Genomic DNA, 18,366 nt, shown 5'->3' with positions numbered 1-18,366 from the left:
TCAGGCTATGGGGCAAGGCAGGGTGATGAAGTTGAAAGGTGGTGAGAAGTGCAGGGAACTCTATACACAGCTCAAAGGGCAGATCACTGAGGTCCGCAGGCCTCTAAGATGGCTCTAGAACTGATCAATCTCTGAGACTGACTGGAAACCAGCCCAGTTAAGGTTGGTTTCTGATAGATCTGCCTGGGCTAGTGTGAGGGCTCGAAGCTCACAGCGTGACCCATTGGGAGACTGTGAGTCAAGCTGGGTGAGACCTTTGTAGACCGTGGAGAAGTCATTCGGGGGTGCCAAGCCCCAGAACATGAATGCAGAGCTTGGCAAGCAGGCCTGGGCACCCTGGGAGTCTGGGACCTGCCCTGGGAGTCCAAGTGGTGGGAGTGGAGGCAGGGAGGCCACCTCCCAATCCTGATGAAGCTGTGTGCAGGGAGCAGACTGCTGCTGGAAGCAATTTCCCCACCACCACCCCAAGAAGGCGCAGGCGGTTTCCAAGTGGGGAGAGAGGGCAGGCCAATCATGGAGACCTTCTGCAAGGACGAAGGCCACCAGGCTTAGCTCTTGGCGTGGCTCCCCACCAGCTGCATGACCAGGGTTAGATGATCAACCTCACTCCAATGAATAAGCTTCCTATAAAACTGGGGAAAACAGTCCACATTGCAGCCCAAGGGGCAGCATCTGCTATAGTGCTTGTAAGAGACTCCTCCATCCTCACAGGGATGCAGGAATCTCATGTGGTCACCTTCCCTCTGTGGTCAGTTTGCCTCAGCCCTCTTCCGTCCTTTGAAAAACAAGAGGCAGCAGGTGAGCAGATCCCGAAATAAGACCCTGAACCCTCAGGGATCACCACCCTGGATGCTGGAGGAGAGAATGCTTTTGTTCAGCAGGGTCCTCAAAGGTAGACATCTAGTGGCTGCTGATAAAGAGAGGAGATGGTCCCCCTTAGGGACTTGTGGAGCTGGTTTCTGGGTGTTGGTCATGAGGCTTGAGACCTGGAAGGAAAAGGGAAGGATGGAGGTGGAGAAGGAGCTTGACTTGCCCCCTGAATCTGCACCCACCGGCTTTGGAAAGCCCTAGCCCAGACCCACCTCTGAGCCACAGGGCTGAACTCCACAGAGCTGAGTCTGGAGGACAAGCTCAAGGCTGGTCAGTGGAGGTGACATTGAGCTCAGGGCTTCAAAAACAGGAGGCAAGATACCCCAAGCTCTTAAGACTCTCCACTCACCCCTCCAACCAAGTGCTGTGCTAAGTGGCTTCAGTTGTGTCCGACTCTGTGATCCCATGGACTGTAGCCTACCAGGCTGCTCTGTCTATGGGATTCTCCAGGCAAGAATACTGGAGCGGGTTGCCACTTCCTCCTCCAGGGGAACTTCCCAATACAGAGACCATTGTATTGATGATCCTGTCTCTTACATAGGGCCAAGAAACAATACCAAAGACGATGGGCCAAGAACCCAGGGCTGGAAGTCAGAAACAGTGCCCAGAGCCCGGCTGGCGGAAACCCAGATGTGTGCACACACCTCTCCCTGAGGCGTGGTGGCCACTGTCGGACACCTCGGAGAAGGACACCATGAGAGCCCAGACCAGAGGCCGAAAACCAGCCTAAGAAAGCTGCGTCCTAATGAGGGCCTTCCTGGGGCAGGAGAACAGGACAGAAGGGAGACCCAGCTGGCAGGACTCACCTGCTTATTTTGGCCATGGTGACACTGCCCGGCGGGCAGATCCTAAAGCCCTGGGTGGGGTGGGCTCAGCTGAGAGAGGTAGTGGCCAACAGCTGGGTGTGGGCTGCATGAACTGGTTCGCAGAGGCCAAGTCCTTACCTCCGTGTTAAGAGAGAGACTGCTTTCTCTTTGTTGATCTCAACGGCCAAGGGAAGGCACGGCCTTAGCAAAGTTGAAGTGGCAGTCACGATACTTAGTTCTGTCGAAGGAGCTGTATACTACAAGCTCACAGGCTTACGAGCTTTGGTTTTTTTTTTTTCTTAATTTTATCTTTGGCTGTGCTGAGTCTCTGTTGCTGTGTGTGGGCTTTCTCTAGTTGTGGTGCACGGGCTTCTCACTCCAGTGGCTTCTCTTGTTATGGAGCACAGGCTCTAGGGAGCTCAGGCTCAGCACACGGGCACACAGGCTTAGTGGTCCCATGGCATGTGGGATCTTCCCAGACCTGGGGTCGAACCCGAGTCTCTTGTGTCTCCTGCATTGGCAGGCGGTTTCCTTACCACTAGCACCACTCTCTTTCCATAGGATGTATTCAAGAAGATCTAAATATAGTCCGCAGAAGAAACAACACATCCCATCCTTTTCGGAAGATTTATTTTTAATTAAAAAATAAAAGTTATCTTAACATATCTGCATTGCAGCTTCAGGGATGGCAACTGAATCAAGCGAGAAAAACAAGGTTTATCAGTTCCTGGGTCACCTGACTACCTTATAATGGGTACAAAGGCACACGTGTCTTCAAACAAACTTTATTCTATTAACTCAAAACTCCCTTCCCCCAACTCTTACTTGCCCGCCCTCACCGACCACCCCTTCCCCCTCAAAAAAACAACAATCAAAAACATTAAATTCTCTTTTAAAACTACAGAAATAAGTGCTGAGTCAGCAAGGAACCTGGGCATGCTGCCCACTCCTCCATCTCTCTCTGCTTTGATGGCTAGCTGCTCCGAGGCTGGTCGGAGTGTCCCCCATCATGCCAGGGGGAGCTTGGACCCAGACAGCTCCACGGCGTCACCCCAACTGGGGCCGGCAGTTCCAAGGCACTGTGTCCCTTAGTCAAGGGCTTGTGTGGCTTAGGTAGCTTTTCAGGAAGAGCAGGCCAAGGCTAGCAAGTCTTCCTCAAAAGCTGGAGCTGAGAGCCGTGGGCAGGAGGGAGGGAGCCGGCTGTGGTCTTCTCCCCCAGGTCACGGGCTCTCGGCAGCTTTCTTCTCTCTGGTCTCCCTGCCCTCTCTCTTTCCCTTCTTCCCAGTCTCCCCCTTCCCCCCACCAAGAGTTTTATTTTAGCTTGATGGTGGGGGTTCTGGAGGGGTTACTGGCAACTCCTGGGCCTGGCCTGGGGACTCGGCCACCTCCACAGGGACAACGCGTGCCTTTGGTTCCTGCGTATCACAGAGCCCCTCCAGGCCCTGGGAGGGCTCCCGGAGCTCCTGGCTCTGAACCTGACTGTTCAGCTTCTCTTCAGCTTCGATCTCTTCTGATGAGGGGATGGAGTTCTTCTTGGGACGACCTTTGGGTTTGGTGGGTGCTTCCTGTCCACCTTTAAGAACCTACGTGGGAGACAAATGAGATCAAATCTAAGAAATAACTTCTTCCCTCCACTTTCCCATTCCCTCACCTCTGAACCAGCGATCCCCAACATTTTGGCACCAGGGATTGGTTTCATGGAAGACGGTTTTTCCACAGACTGGGGAGGGGATGGTTTCAGGATGATAAAGGCACATTACATCTTATTGTGCACTTTATTCTTATTTTTTTCATTGCATCAGCTCCACTTCAGATCATCAGGCATTATATCACAGAGGTTGGGAACCCCTGCTCTAAACCATTCCTTCCTGGCAGTGAAGTTGCAAAGTTTGGCAAAAAATATTCTCCATGAGTCACCTGCAGTCTACAAAGACAGCTTCATTCATGAAAGGTTCGATGCACTTTTAGTCAATATGATTTCTATTAAATACAATGATCATAAATACATTAAAAATCCAACTTCAAAAACTGGGAAATAAATGAAAATTAAAATATGAGTGTGACAGCAAGTTGATAAGTTAAAAGAAAAAAAACAGTGTTTGTCACAAACAGGAAAATAAACACTCATATGTCTGTGTAAAAGTGTAATTGGTACAGCTTTTTCAAAAGACAACCTGAGGATGCAAATCAAAAGTCTTAAAAAAAATGTGCATAATGTTTGACACAGAAATTCTACTTCTAACAATTTAGCCTAAGGAAGTCATCAAAGATTGGGATAATGATTGATATGCAAAAATGTTCATCACGAAACTGGCAACAACAGCAAAAAAAATACTCTAAAGTTTTCACCATATAATTGAGTTCATAATTATAGTATATGGCAAACAGAGAAAACTGAACAATCATTACAATCATTATATAGAACATATAATAACATGAGAAATATTCATATATTTTTGTGAAAATCGGTTCTAAACCAGCATAATTTAATTTGGTGGCTAGACCACTACACACTACCCTGCTTGTAATCTCAAGATCAAGGATAATTTTAATTCTTTTTCTTTTTTTATGTATTTTTAAATTTTTCAACAATGATCATATATAAGTATTTCTGTAATCAGAAAAGGAAATATGAAACTTATGGTTTTATGTTGTTTGAAGAAGCAGGGATGCATAGGAGAGAGGGTGTTCTTGTTTTGAGAGTAGAATAACTAGATTAAACACCAACTGTGCCCCTTGTCTACGTTGCTTTTGGGAGAGTCCTTTGAAGACTCTGGGCCTCAGTTTCCTATTCTGTAAAACAGCGATGCGTGCATGTGTGGTAAGTCACTTGAGTTGTGTCCAACTCTTTGCAACCCTATGGACTGTAGCCCAGCAGCTCCTCTGTACTTGGGATTCTCCAGGCAAGAATACTGGAGTGGGTTGCCATTACTTTTTCCAGGGGATCTTCCCGACCCAGGGATAGAACCTGGGTCTCCCACATTGCTGGCAGATTCTTTAGCGTCTGAGCCACAGGGGAAGTCCAAGACGGAGGAATTTCCAGACTGTTCTCTTAAAGCAGAAGCTTTGTTATATTCCAATCAGCAGTATGTGAGGGCCCCAGTGCTTCACATCCACTGCAAAACTCATTTTTTTTAAGGGCTGTTTTGATGGGGACCATTTTTAGAGCCTTTATTGAATTTGTTACAATGTTGCTTCTGTTTTATGTTTTGTTTTGTTTTGGCCTCAAAGCATGTAGGATCTTAGTTCCCCAGCCAGGGATCAAACCTGTACTCCTTTGATTGGAAGGTTAAATCTTGACCACTGGACCAGAGGGAAGTCCCAATACTTGTTATTACCTGTCTTTTTCATTCCAGCCACCCTAGCTGTTGTGAAGTTGTTTTTCATTGTGGTTTTGAGTTGTACATTCCTGATAATTATTGAAGTTGAGCATCTTTTCATGTGCTTATGGGCCAGTTGTATATCTACCTTGCAGAAGTGTCTATTCAAATCCTTTGCCCATTTAAAAATGAGGTTGTCCTTTTTAATTACTGAGTTATGAGTTCTCTATTAATACTAATACATTGGATGAAAGCCCCTTATCAGATAGAAGATTGAAAAATATATTCTGTTCTGTGTTGCCTTTTCACATCCTTTCTAAAACTGTTTATTTATTTATTGGCTTCCTTGCTCCTTGGCATGTGGGATATTAGTTCCCTGATCAAGGATTGAACCCATATCCCCTACATTGCATGGCAGATTCTTAACCCCTGGCAAATTAAGAAGGGAAATCCCACCTTTTCACTTTGTTGATGATGTCCTTCAACAGAACAAAGGTTTTTAATTTTCATGAAGTCCAATTTTGTTGCTACTGCTTGTGCTTTTGGTGTCTTATCTAAAAAGGTTTTGCCTAACCTAGGGTCACAAACATTTACTCTAAAAGAAAATGTTTTCTTCTAAGGATTTCATAGTTCTTTTTTCCTTTTTTAATATTTAAATTTAATTGGAGGAAAATTGCTTTAAAATATTGTGTTGTTTCTGCCATATATCAGCATAAATCAGCAACAGGTATATGTATGTCCCCTCCCTCTGAGTTTCATAACTTTTATTTTATTTTTTATTGAAGGATAATTGCTTTATAGAATTTTGTTGTTTTCTGTCAAACCTCATCACGAATCACCCATAGGAGTTTCATAGTTTTAATGTTTACAGTTAGGTTTATAATTCCTTTTGAGTTAACTTTTGCTTGTCGTATAAGGAAAACCATATATTTGCACTAAACACCTCCATTTAGCTGGGCATCTACTCAGCCACTGTACTTTCAACCCAAACAGCTAACACAGAGATATGCAGGGGACTTCTAACAAGATAGAGATGCTGACAGAATCAACCTCTGGGGAAAAGCAGTCTCTATATTCCTTTTCATATGTCAGTATCTGATTTTGGTTTCAATGTGAGCACAGGCTGTTGAAAGCACCCAAATGTGCCAAGATGAAATTGACATGTTGAAAGCAGCTCCACTCAGTATGAAAGAGGTTATACAAAATCGAGTTGCCCCATGTAGTAATCAAGTTATAAAAGAGCAGGTCTAAGGAAGCCACCTAATTGGCAAAAGAAAGTCCAGCCCAGCAATTAGGGAACACCACCCACACAGCTTGGCTAGACCCCACCTGGCTGTTTTCCTACAGCATGAAAAAAAAAAAAAAATCAAAACAATCAGACCATTTTCTAAATGGAATAAAACATTCCAGCACAAGCAATAATTAGGACATAACTACACTCTTGGCTGCTTTCTGCACCTGACCTCTGGCCCCTGCCTCCCAGCACACCTGAGACATGCAATTATCTCGCAACCACCCCACGCTAGGACTACACACTCGCATGCACTCTGCGGCCCTTCTCTCAGGACCCCTCCTCCCTAGGCATCTCTGGACCCAATTTACTTTCCTTCGTCCAGAGAGGCCAGGCAACCCATTGCACGTGAGGTCACATGCCTCTGGGAAAAACACCCAGCACACCATCTACTTTTATTAACCTGGCCTGCTGGCAGCCTTCCTCCAAACTCTAAAACTAGATTCTCCTGTGCCCTCCTGCTGGGGATGTCAGGACCTTCCTTCTTGACCTGCATAGGTGGGCGGGGGATGGGCACATTGATGGGAGGGCCCGGCTGTCAGCACAGAGAGAAACTTTCTACCTCCCTCACTTTTCAGGCCGAAGTGGTTTGTCATGGTGGAAAAGCAACCAAAGGCAGAGCTGGGATTTGAATACAAAACCTCAATTGCCTGAACCAAACACTCTTATTGGTATTTCATTGCACGTAATGTACAAGGGAAGGATTCAACTGATATTTCTACCACATTTATCTTACCGACCTCCTAATCTCCCAGCAGATCCTAGGCCACGGACTCATTATCCCACGGTCTTTTTGTTCCCTTCTCTACCTGCTGCTCTATGGGAATGATGAGAGCCATGTTGTTGTCTAGCTGCTTCAGTCATGTCTGATTCTTTGCAACCCCATGGATTGTAGCCCACCAGGCTCCTCTGTCCATGGGATTTCCCAGGCAAGAATACTGGTGTGGGTTGCCATTTCCTTCTCCAGGGGATCTTCCTGAACCAGGGATTGAACCTGCATCTCCTGCATTGGCAGGTAAATTCTTCACCATGGAGCCACCAGGGACGTCTGGAGAGCCATGTAACTGATGCTATTTCTCTGAAGCTGAGACGTTCACCATCTCCAGCACAGATGTTTCCCCAGCTCACTGTTTAGCAGATTTTCTGGCCGAAGATGGGATGTTCCACTCAACTCAAGCCTGAATGTTAAAGCACTAACTAACTGGGGAAGGCCTGCAGGTGGGGAGGATGCAGAAAAACACCTGACTGTCTTAACCAGCATCCCGGAAACTTGCAGAATTCATTTTCAGGTTATCTCTCCTGGCCTCCAAAAGTTTAGATTTTCTGGAGACATGAATTTTGTGGATGGGTAAAGAATTAAACAAAAAAACAAACCAAAAAAAAAAAAAAACCACACACTGAGACACACAGCAGCTAACACTTCCTGATTGTATCCTATGGGGCAGACGCTGTTCTGAGTCCTACAGGGATTGGCTCAGATTACCTCACTGACCTCATCTGTATCCCTGTAAGGTGGACATCAAGCATTTACTGATGAGGAAACAGGTGCTTGCCCACGATTACATAGGTAGAAACCGGTAGCAGTTTCACAGAATTGCTGACCAGCTGGAGACTTTTGGTGCATAAGATGACCGCTGTGGGTGCTATGTGGCCCACCCAGTTCTGTGACTGGGAGAGGAAGGTACCACCCATCTGGACCCTCTCACAGGACAGAACCCTACTTTGGAGATGAAAAGTACCCCTGAATGATGAGGTACTTCTGGCCCGCTACGAAGCCTGCTGGGCCCTACTGGAACCCAAGCCAAGCAGACACGAAGGGAGGGTGCACATCCCACCAAATGTGGGAGACCACATTTACCCAACCCGCCACAGGTTCTACATGCTGACCGGTAAAAACTAGTCAGAGATGCTATCTCGGTTCTGGCAGCATGCGAGTAAATCTGAAGAGCGAATGCTAATCTTTTTCCAGTTCCAATGAGATTACTTGCCTTGAGACATCTTTATTACTCAATTATTCTTTTCTTCCCCAGTCCCTGAAGAGACAGCCTTGAAAGTTTTACCAGGGGAAACTATGAAGCAATCAGGATCTCAACAATGCCTTGCTGTTTTGAGAGAGTTAGAACGTGACCCACACCTGAGCCACCTTGCTCTCCTCTTCACTCCAGCTGTTCTGAGGTCTTTGCAGCGTCCCGCATACTTCTGTTCCTTCCTTCAGCCTGTGGCACCCTTTCAACTTCATCTTGCAGGTGTCTATTCATCCACTAAACCCAACTTAGATGGCACCTCTTCCAGGAAGCCCTCCCTTTTCCTACTGATGCTGAACCTTTTATTTCCTCCCACTGTTGCCCTGATCACTCTGACTTACAGGTCAGCTACCCCCACTGACTGAGTACCTTTTTTGAATTTTCTTTAATGATGGCCTGGTATCTTACTCATTGGAAAAGACCTTGATGCTGGGAACGATTGAGGGTAGGAGGAGAAGGCGGCAACAGAGGATGATATGGTTGAATGGTATCACCAACATAATGGGCATGAATTTGAGCAAACTATGGGAGATTGTGAAGGACAGGGAAGCCTGGTATGCTGCAGTCCACAGGGTCGCAAATAGTAGGACACAACTTAGCAACTGAACAACAACAACAAGTGGCGTCTTATAGCCACATCTCTACTGCCTGGTGAAAAGTAACTGCTCATAAGGTGAAATGAAGTGGACTCTAATTTCTGGAAGGGGCCTGCGTTCGGTTGGCTTGTGGACTGCTCGGAGATTTAAATCTGTGCAGTTACTTCCATTTTGTTTTCTACGACGTTGATAACCATTGACACGCGGCCTGCGGCTGTGCCAGCAGTGCGGAGGCCAGTAGAAAACAGCTGACGTCAGTGGCAGGGGCACACGTGTTCCCCATGGGCACTGGGCGGTGCTGGCAGAGCCGGCGGGCTGTCAGTGCCTCCATCGTCTGACTCACGAAAAGATCACTGATAACCAATTCAAACAATGCCTCTGCCACTCAGGAGACATCAATTTTGATGACGACGATGGGACAGGGAAGGAGGTGGGTGGTGGAACTTGTACAGAAAGCAGTGAAGAGACTTGCCCAAAGCCAACCAGGGAGAGGCACGCCTGGAAACACAGCCCAGTGTTTCCAGGTCCCAGATCTGGTTCCCCAGTCCCCTAAAAGGCTCCATGAGTGTCTGAGCATTCTAGAAGCTGGGGAGCAACAACATGTTTAATTGAATCTTATTTATCTTTCCATTTCAACTTCTCCCTGCAAGCTGTCCCAATATTTCACTTCTCCTCTGGACTCTTGCTTGTGTGTGCTCAGTTGTGTCTGACTCTTTGCAACCCCATGGACCGTAGCCCACCAGGCTCCTCTGTCCATGGAATTTTCCAGGCAAGAATACTGGACTTGGTTGCCATTTCTTCCTCCAGGGAATCTTCCTGACCCTGGGATCAAACCTACATCTCTTATGTCTCCTGCACTGGCAGGCTGGTTCTTAACCACTAGCGTCATTTGGAAGCCTGTTAGCAGGCAATAGCAAGAACCAAAGTTTTCAGAGAAAAAAAATACATATATTGGATAAAAACACAAAATGGAGAAAACTCAAAATCTGTTACCCATTATCAAAAAGTGCCTATTAACTTTTTTTGTTTCTGAAAACTAGGTGGTTGGTGCAGGGAAGGGGGTCTTAGTTATTTGGTCATTGTAGAAAATTCATACTCCAGCCCTTGAGACACCAAGCCTTGTGACCAGATGGCTTAGCAATTAGGACATTATGCAGGCAGGCCTGAGATGCTCAGTCCACAGGACAGGAGAGGGGCCCAGAGACCCAGCGAGAACATGGAGAGGCCTGCGTCAGAGGTTTCTTCCCACTGTCTTACCAACTCTCCTGTTTGCTCTGGGCTTTGACTTTGACCCTTGGAGTTTTCAAAACTGGAAGTGAGACAACTGCTTTGGAAATCTGGATTTAACTGTTGCTTTTTTTTGAATAAGAAAAAGAAGGAAAGAGAGAGCTAAACCATTATGAAATGAGTTCCTTAAAATGTAGAGATGTTTTTTAAAGAGCTGTTTACACTAATTTGTTGTTGTTCAGTCACTAAGTTGTGTCCAACTTTGTGCAACCCCATAGATTGCAGCATTCCAGGCTTCCCATTCCTTCAGCATCTCCCAGAGTTTGATCAAATTCATATCCATTGAGTCAGTGATGCTATGTAACTATGTCTTCTTCAGCTGCCCTTTCTCCATTTGCCCTCAGTCTTTCCCAGCATCAGGTTTTTTTCCAAAGAGCTGGCTCTTCACATCAGGTGGCCAAAGTATTAGAGTTTCAGCGTCAGCATCAGTCATTCCAGTGAATATTCAAGACTGATTTCCTTTAGGGCTGACTGGTTTGATCCCCTTGCAGTCCAAGGGACTCTCAAGAGTCTTCTCCAGCACCACAATTCTAAAGCATCAGTTCTTTGGTGCTCTGCCTTATTTATGGTCCAGCTCTTATATCCGTACATGACTACTGAAAAAACCATAGCTTTGACTATATGGACCTTTATCAGCAAAGTGTTATCTCTGCTTTTTAATATGCTGTCTAGGTTTTTCATAGCTTTCCTTCCAAGGAGCCAGCATCTTTTAATTTCATGGCTACAGCCACTGTCCACAGTGATTTTGGAGCCCAAGAAAATAAAATCTGTCATTGCTTCCACATTTTCACCTTCTATTGCTATATAAGTTCATTTAAAAACCAAATAGGGAACGACTCATCTGTTAGGCACTAGAGTAGTATTTGAGAAACCAGAGTCACTATACCATATGCATTGGAGGAACCTGGGTGCTAGTTAACACTCCCTGCCTTGGGCCAGCAAAGCAGAATCTTAGGAAGGGCCTTGAGTTCTGCATTCACACCTGCCACCCAGGCTCCTATGATGCCCCCTGGAGTCAAGAATCCCTGTGTCAGAAGACTCACAGCTACAAGAGCAGGTGCACCCTACATGTCCTCTAGAAACACAGAGGACTGACTTCTATTCTTAGCTATTGGTGGGAGTGGGAAGGAAGTTCTTTGAAAAGGCTAGCAGGTAGGGTTAAAAGCAGCAACTGACAAATCTGGAGGCTTTCTTTTTCTGTTATTTCCAATAAAACTGTGAAACGAATATCCGTCTGGTCAGGAAATCCGGGTCAGAAAGAACTGCTTATCCTTTTGTTCAAACGGCCTCCCTCCCAGCCAGCATCGTAAAAGGCCTTCCAATCTCTGGAGCTCAGTCCACCAAAGGGTCCTTCCTACCTTCTTGCCAGCCCTGTAGTGAGAATTCTTCCCATCATGATGGGCCCATGGTTAGGACTTACTCTCTTTCTTACCATTTTTTTCCATTTCATCCTGCGGTTCTGGTACCAGGTCTTCACCTGCAGTTGAGTGAGTCCTAGAGACTGGGCCAAGTCCAACCTAGAAGGCACGAGAGACAGGGGGAGGATGAGGAAGAGGGGAACGGGCAGCAGAGGTGGGCGCCTGTTACCAACACGTGGACCTCCCCATTAAACCAGTTCGCTCTGCTTTCCTTCCCAGAATCCTATGGAGGAAACTGTGGAACTAAAAGATAGATGCCCAAGCCTAAGAACTGTCTACATGGAACCTGAAAGGAATTTCTGAACCTTCACTGCAAAGTCCTCCCCCTGACCCGACAGACTCTTTACTCTGATCCTGTATAAAATGAAGGCTCTGACCCCAAATCCAAAATGGGGAAGAAAGATAAAGTCCCATCTTTCCAGGCGGTAAGCCTCCCGCCACCCCCACCCCCGACCCCTGCTATCTCTACACACTCCCTTGAAGGTTGCTTTCTCTGAACAGGTCAACTCTCACCCAGGGGGCTCTGAGTTCTCACTGGTCTCTGCTTATGAGTTATTTCTGCCTCCCTAACTCCACTGCTTCCTTCACAATCACAAATGTGCTTACAGCATTCTAAATCAAGGACAAGGCCTCAAAAATACGTTTTGACAGGTTGACTCATCCTCCATCCCTGCCCTCAACTGTTCCAGATTCCAAAAGGAACATTACATCCGTACCCTTCCTGCTCCCCATTCCATGGCCAAGCATGGTCCTACATTTCTCTGTAGCCTGCAGAGCCACCAGCCTGGGCCACAGGGACTTGGGTACACATCCTCAGCTGCACCCAAGCTTCCCTGGGGCTTCCCTGGTAGCTCATCTGGTAAAGAATCCACCTGCAGTGTGGGAGACCTGGGTTCAATCCCTGGGTTGGAAGATGCCATGGAGGAGGGCATGGCAATCCACTCCAGTATTCTTGCCTGGAGAATCCCCAAGGACAGAGGAGCCTGGCCAGCTACAGTCCTGCTTCTGTTAAGTCACTTCAGTCGTGTCCGACTCTGCAACCCCACAGACGGCAGCCCATCAGGCTCCCCCGTCCCTGGGATTCTCCAGGCAAGAACACTGGAATGGGTTGCCATTTCCTTCTCCAATGCATGAAAGTGAAAAGTGAAAGTGAAGTCGCTCAGTCGTGTCCGACTCCTAGCGACCCCATGGACTGCAGTCTACCAGGCTCCTCCGTCCATGAGATTTTCCAGGCAAGAGTACTGGAGTGGGTTACCATTGCTTTCTCCGAGCTACAGTTCATGGGGTCACAAAGCCTCAGACACGACTGAGCAACTAAGCATAGCACCTCAGCTTCAACTTTCTCTGCCTGAGGAGTAACAAGCAACACCTCACCATCAGGACAGTGGTACAGGAGTGAAGGCTCCAGGTGTGGCTCCTGGCATGCCAGGTATACTTCTCAGACCCCCTGCTTGGACCAGAGTGCCCAATTCAATCTCCAATAAGAAAAACCATTTTCCTTCAAGGACTTCAGCTCCTGGCTTCAATCCCCATTCACACCTATCTGCTTGCCCAGTAAAAGGGCTACTGTAAGCTGACAGTTTTATTGAAAGTCATTAACAGACTAAAGCCAATAAATTCCTTGTGCTAGCAGTCCTTAGCCTCCCCACTAATGAAGCCCTGCATCCCAGGGGTGTGTGCGTTCAGTCGTGTCCGACTCAGTGACCCCATGGACTATAGCCCACCAAGCTCCTCTGTCCATACAGTTTTCCAGGCAAGAAGTACTGGAGTGGGTTGCCATTTCCTTCTCCAGGGGATCTTCCTGATCCAGGGATGGAATCTGCGCCCTTTGCATCTCCTGCATTAGCAGGTGGATTCATTACCACTGGCACCACTTGGGAAGCCCAAGAAGCACATATGAGAATCTAAACTTTTTTTATTAAGGTAGACATAAATTTGCATAAGTGAAAACAAGATCAGTTTTTCTCACTTTTTTGGAAAATTTTTAAATTTAAAAATTATTATTTATGTTAATGTGATAGGTCTAATATTGTTATCCTGTAATGAATAACTAATATTTTTAAACTTTCTCAACTTTAATACTTAATTTGGTAAATATCAATAGTTTAACCAACAAAAGTTTTCTGGGGAGTGGGGCTCAAAAATTTTTAGGAATGTAAAAGGGTCCCAAGACCAAACCCTTTGAGAACTGCTAATGTAAGGTACCTAACAATGCCTGTCACCCAGTGGGTACACTATAAGCAATAGTGTTATTAACAACCATATAGCAGTTCATGGTATTTCTGGATAGCTCTTTGAGGGGCATAGGTAAATTTTGCATCATAGCCTTTCTGGCCACAATTTGGCATCCCAGGTAGCTATTCATTTAAACACCAAGAGCCCAAGGGGGCATGGGAGACCCCGTGGAGGCAGAGGGCTTCCCTCCTCCCCACAGCCTTCCTGGCCAGTTCACCTAAGGCCGTCAGGTGCATCAGCGAATGGAAGGATCAGTTCACAGCTCTGCCACGGCATTGACAAACCAGGATGAGCTCACTTGGGAAAAATGCACTCCTGACTCATGCTGGCCCCAGAAACACACTTCGCTGTCATCAGCTCTCTCATTACCTGCCGCCGTTACAGATTCTCACTTCCCTGCGCAAATTCGCTTCAATGGGGTCACCTAGGAGACTGGAGAAACAAACACAGGGGAAGAGGGTGTGCAGCGTGGGAGGAGGCGTGCTCATGGCCCCGGTCACGTATGAGGTGAGGAACAGCTGGCGGGGCAGCTCGGGCGGCAGCCTCCATGCCAGCCAGATGGTCCTCCTCTGCAGGCAAGTGAATCAAGCTCACCTGAGAGGTGCCTGGGCAGGTAGCAGGAAGCCCCAGGAGGTTGATTTGGAACTAACGTTTCTGCTTAAAAAAAAAATCTGACTTCTAAAATAAGCCTAGAATGTCATCTTGAGTGTGCTGATTCATAAATCCAGATGCCCACTCCACCTCCTGTACGCCACGTGTGTTGAGTCCAGGAGGTGCTTTGTTACACCAGGGAGCATCAGAATAGCAGAAGACTGTGTGTATGTGCGCACGCACATGTGCTTAGTTACTTAATTGTATTCAACTCTTTGCGACCCTGTGGACTGTAGCCCACCAGGCTCCCCTGCCCATGGGACTTTCCAGGCAAGAATACTGGAGTGGGTACCCATTCCCTTCTCCAGGGCATCTTCTCGACCCAGGGATCTAACCCAGGTCTCCTTCATTGCAGGCAGATTCTTTACCATCTGAGCCACCAGGGAAGCCCAGAGATCTCATCTATTAATCCCCAAATCACAGACCTGCCTCCATCTTCTGCCTGAAGGTGCCCCAAATTGCACATGTCCAAAACAGAACGCACTCTTTCCTCACCAAACTCACTCTGCCTTCTGCCTTCCAGCTTCAGTTAATGCTTGCCCCTCTTCCCCTGGTGGCCCATGCAGGAGCCACAGAATTCTCAGCTCTCTGCCCCTTGCCAGTGGAAATTCTGTCGTTCTGGCTTCAAAACAGGTCTCCGATCTATTCTCTCGTCTCTGTTCCCACTGTCTCCACCTTAATTCAACTCTTCAACGACCCTCCCTGGACTCTGTCCACCTGCTTTCCCTGCTCGATCTCTTCTCACTCTTCCCTCTCTGTTACTTATGGTGCTACCAATATGAGGATTCCGAGATGTAAATCTCAGGACTTCCCTGCTAGTCCAGTGGTTAAGACTCCATGCTCCCAATGCAGGGGGCCCAAGTTTGATTCCTGATCAAGGAACTAAAATCCCTCATGCTATAGGGCATGGCCTAAATTTTTTTAATAAATAAAAAATTAAAAAAATAAAACGTAAATCTGGCCACAGCACTCGCAGCTCTTCACAGCTACCAACACACAGCCTGCACAACAAAGTCCACATCTTTTGGTCAGACATACAGTGTCCTTCTCATCTCTGCAGCCTCATCTCTCCCACACACCCCCCCACAACTCCTGAAGCTGGAGACATCCGACCACCTGCAGGCACTCAGCAGGCCCAGCAGCACATCTGTGCCTTTTGCACATTGTTCCCTCTGTGGGATGCCCTCTCCCTCCTGGGATCAAAGTGCTTCTGAAGTGCTGCCTCCTCTGAGAAGGCTTCCCAGCTGCCACCAGATACACTCAGCAATACCTTTGTGCTCCTGGAGCCCTCGGGAACATGTTGGCATCCACACCCCAAGTCATGATGTGGTTACTGCAGCCACATCCTTCCCCATGACCTCCTCTAGAGCAGGACTCTTGTCTGCTATCTTCTGGACCCATAATCCCCGCCACAGGGCCTTGCACACAGCTGCTAGGAGCTCAACTAACTGAATCAGTAAACAAATGCCCTTTTAATCAATGACTTGCAGGCTCCTCTCTCAAATTTTTATCGAGCAGCTAATAAACAGCTTGAAATGCATTTAAGTTTCCTTTCCTTCTCTCTGATAGGGTCAGACCTGAAATAAGTAAGTAAGCAAAGCAACAGTAATAATAAGTAAGCAAAGAAAGAGTAAGCAAATAATAAGTAAGCAAAGAAAGAGCAAAAGTACCTGGAAAATCCTTCCAATAAACAGGGTCACACGTTAGCCCAGTCATTCCAGAGTGAGTTTGAAAGAACAAGGTAGAACACACACTCTTGCAGCATATTTCTTTGCTAAGATGCTAAATTAAAGAAAGTGGGGAGGTACTGAAGCCTCTGAGTAAAGCAGCGGTCATAGCCACCCTCACTGAGATCTCAAAACGGTTTATAGAAGAGACCTTCATCCAGGTCCTCCTTGGTCTCAGCCAAATGGTTCTGACTTGCTACCTGTCAAGTCCATCAGGACATCTGACAGCTCCGCAGCCCCATTAATCCAGGCTGGCATGCAGAAGCCAGGTGTGCCTGCTAAGCCAGTCGGGGGTTAGAGGGTGGGCAGAAGCCTGGGAAGATCATGGACCTCAACTCCAGGTCTAGTCCCAGTGCATCTGATCCTAAGCGTCAGTGGTTTTAAACGCCAAACCTGTTTCCCAGCTGAGTGCCTGGGCAACCATTTGCTAAGCTTTTCCAAGCTTGTTGTATGGTAAACAAGCTGGCTCAGCTGGTAAAAAATCTGCCTGCAATGTGGAAGACCTGGGTTCGGTCCCTGGGTTGGGAAGATCCTCTGGAGAAGGGAAGGACTACCCACTCCAGTATTCTGGCCTGGAGAATTCCATGGACTGTATAGTCCAGGGGGTCACAAAGAGTCAGACGCAACTGAGCGACTTTCACTTTCCCCATGCTTGCTGTACTGCAGTAGTTAACATACAGAGACGCAGTGAGCAGTAAAAATTCAGCATCAGGCAGGCTTCTGGGACTAAGTATGATGAATTCAGGTGAGCTATGTGTGTGCTTAGTGGCTCATTCGTGTCTGACTCTTCTGCGACCCCATGGACTATAAGTAGCCCACCAGGCTCCTCTGTCTGTGGAACCTTCCAGGCAACAATACTGGAGTGAGTTGACCATTTCCTACTCCAGGGGATTTTCCCCACCCAGGGATCAAACCTGGGTCTCTTGCATCTCCTGCACTGGCAGGCAGATTCTTTACCACGGCACCACCTAGGAAGCACTCAGGTGGGCTGGCTTTTGTTTAACCAAGGCTGAGATTACTTGAGTCGAGGCATGGACAGACTCCTGCCCTAGTGTCCTGCACAAACCCTAGAACAGTCCTTGTGGCTCTCTGTGCCACATTGAGAGCAAAAGGAGCCTCACTTCTCAAGGGCCTTACCTGGAACAGTCCCTTCCCTGTGTCCTCACCTGTCTGGGGTGGACAAGTACTTCTGCTTCTGGAACTTCTTCTCCAGGCCCATGAGCTGTAGCTCGGTGAAGATGGTGCGGCTCCGGCGGGGCTTTTTCTGCCGGGGCGTGGGCTGCTCCGTCTCAGACTCGCTGCTGCCGTGGTTCTCGCCTGGGGCCTCCGCAGAGGAAGCTTCCGTGGCCGGGTGGCGGGACAGAGCTTGGGCGATTCCCGGGGTGGTGGGGACCAGATGGGAGATGACCGTGGGCTGTCGGGTGATCACCGAGAGGAGAGGATATGCCCGGAGGGAAGTGGGTCCTGGAAGACAAACAGGGAGGTGGGTCACATAGGGGTGGGGCAGGGGTGGGGAGAGGAAGGGGGCCAGAGATCCCAGAGGACCCCACAGTGAGACCCGTCTGCCCAGCAGGGCCTCCTGTTCACAAGCGGGTATAAACGGGGAAGGCTGGGTGGGCAGGACACACACAGGTTAGATCAGCCAAATGGGTGAGAACATTCAAGTCTTCCACGACAAAGAAGAGGGTCCCGAATTCCCTCTGGTTTTAAATGACTCTTTCCTCATCTCTTCCTTTTGAATCTATTAATTCTGGTTTCACAGATATGGGTCAATGACACAGCAGATGGAAGGAAGTAGTCAGATAAAGCAAGGAATTGAAGGCTTAAGGAAACCAAAATAGATTCGTAACATACAAAGTACCTGAGACCCACCTCCAGTCTTTATAAAAAATACATGGTTGCAAGCATAAATTCTTCCTGGGAAGTCTACAAACCTTGAATCAGAACATTTTTCAGAGGTAGAAAGATGCTTAAAAGTTACTTCAACTCCCTCATTTCAGAGATAAGAAAACAGTTCCGGCCAGAAAGGCTAAAGGACTTAGATGGTGTCACAGAGCTAGAAACAAGTACTTTCAGGAGTCAAACTAGGTTCTTCTGGCTTGAACTACATGGGGCAGTTACCATACCATGAATCACACAGA

General features: G+C 47.5%; 1 protein-coding gene across 1 annotated transcript in view; it reads right to left on the bottom strand.

Moving 5' to 3' along the window:
• Nucleotides 1-2,291: 2,291 nt before the first annotated feature.
• The window catches only part of BARX2 (BARX homeobox 2), a 77,709-nt gene continuing 61,634 nt past the window's right edge, over nucleotides 2,292-18,366 (bottom strand). Inside the window, exons 2-4 of the mRNA XM_052662199.1 lie at nucleotides 17,392-17,689; nucleotides 11,627-11,711; nucleotides 2,292-3,259 (exon numbers count right to left, since the gene is read on the bottom strand). Coding sequence (XP_052518159.1) covers nucleotides 2,993-3,259; nucleotides 11,627-11,711; nucleotides 17,392-17,689 — 650 coding nt within the window. The 3' untranslated portion in view covers nucleotides 2,292-2,992. The remainder of the gene's footprint in view (nucleotides 3,260-11,626; nucleotides 11,712-17,391; nucleotides 17,690-18,366) is intronic.

Source organism: Budorcas taxicolor, chromosome 25 (assembly GCF_023091745.1).
Source record: "Budorcas taxicolor isolate Tak-1 chromosome 25, Takin1.1, whole genome shotgun sequence".
NCBI classification, from domain to species: Eukaryota; Metazoa; Chordata; class Mammalia; order Artiodactyla; family Bovidae; genus Budorcas; species Budorcas taxicolor.
The sequence above is the reverse complement of the archived record's forward strand: the minus strand, read 5'-3'. Positions and strand labels throughout refer to the sequence as shown.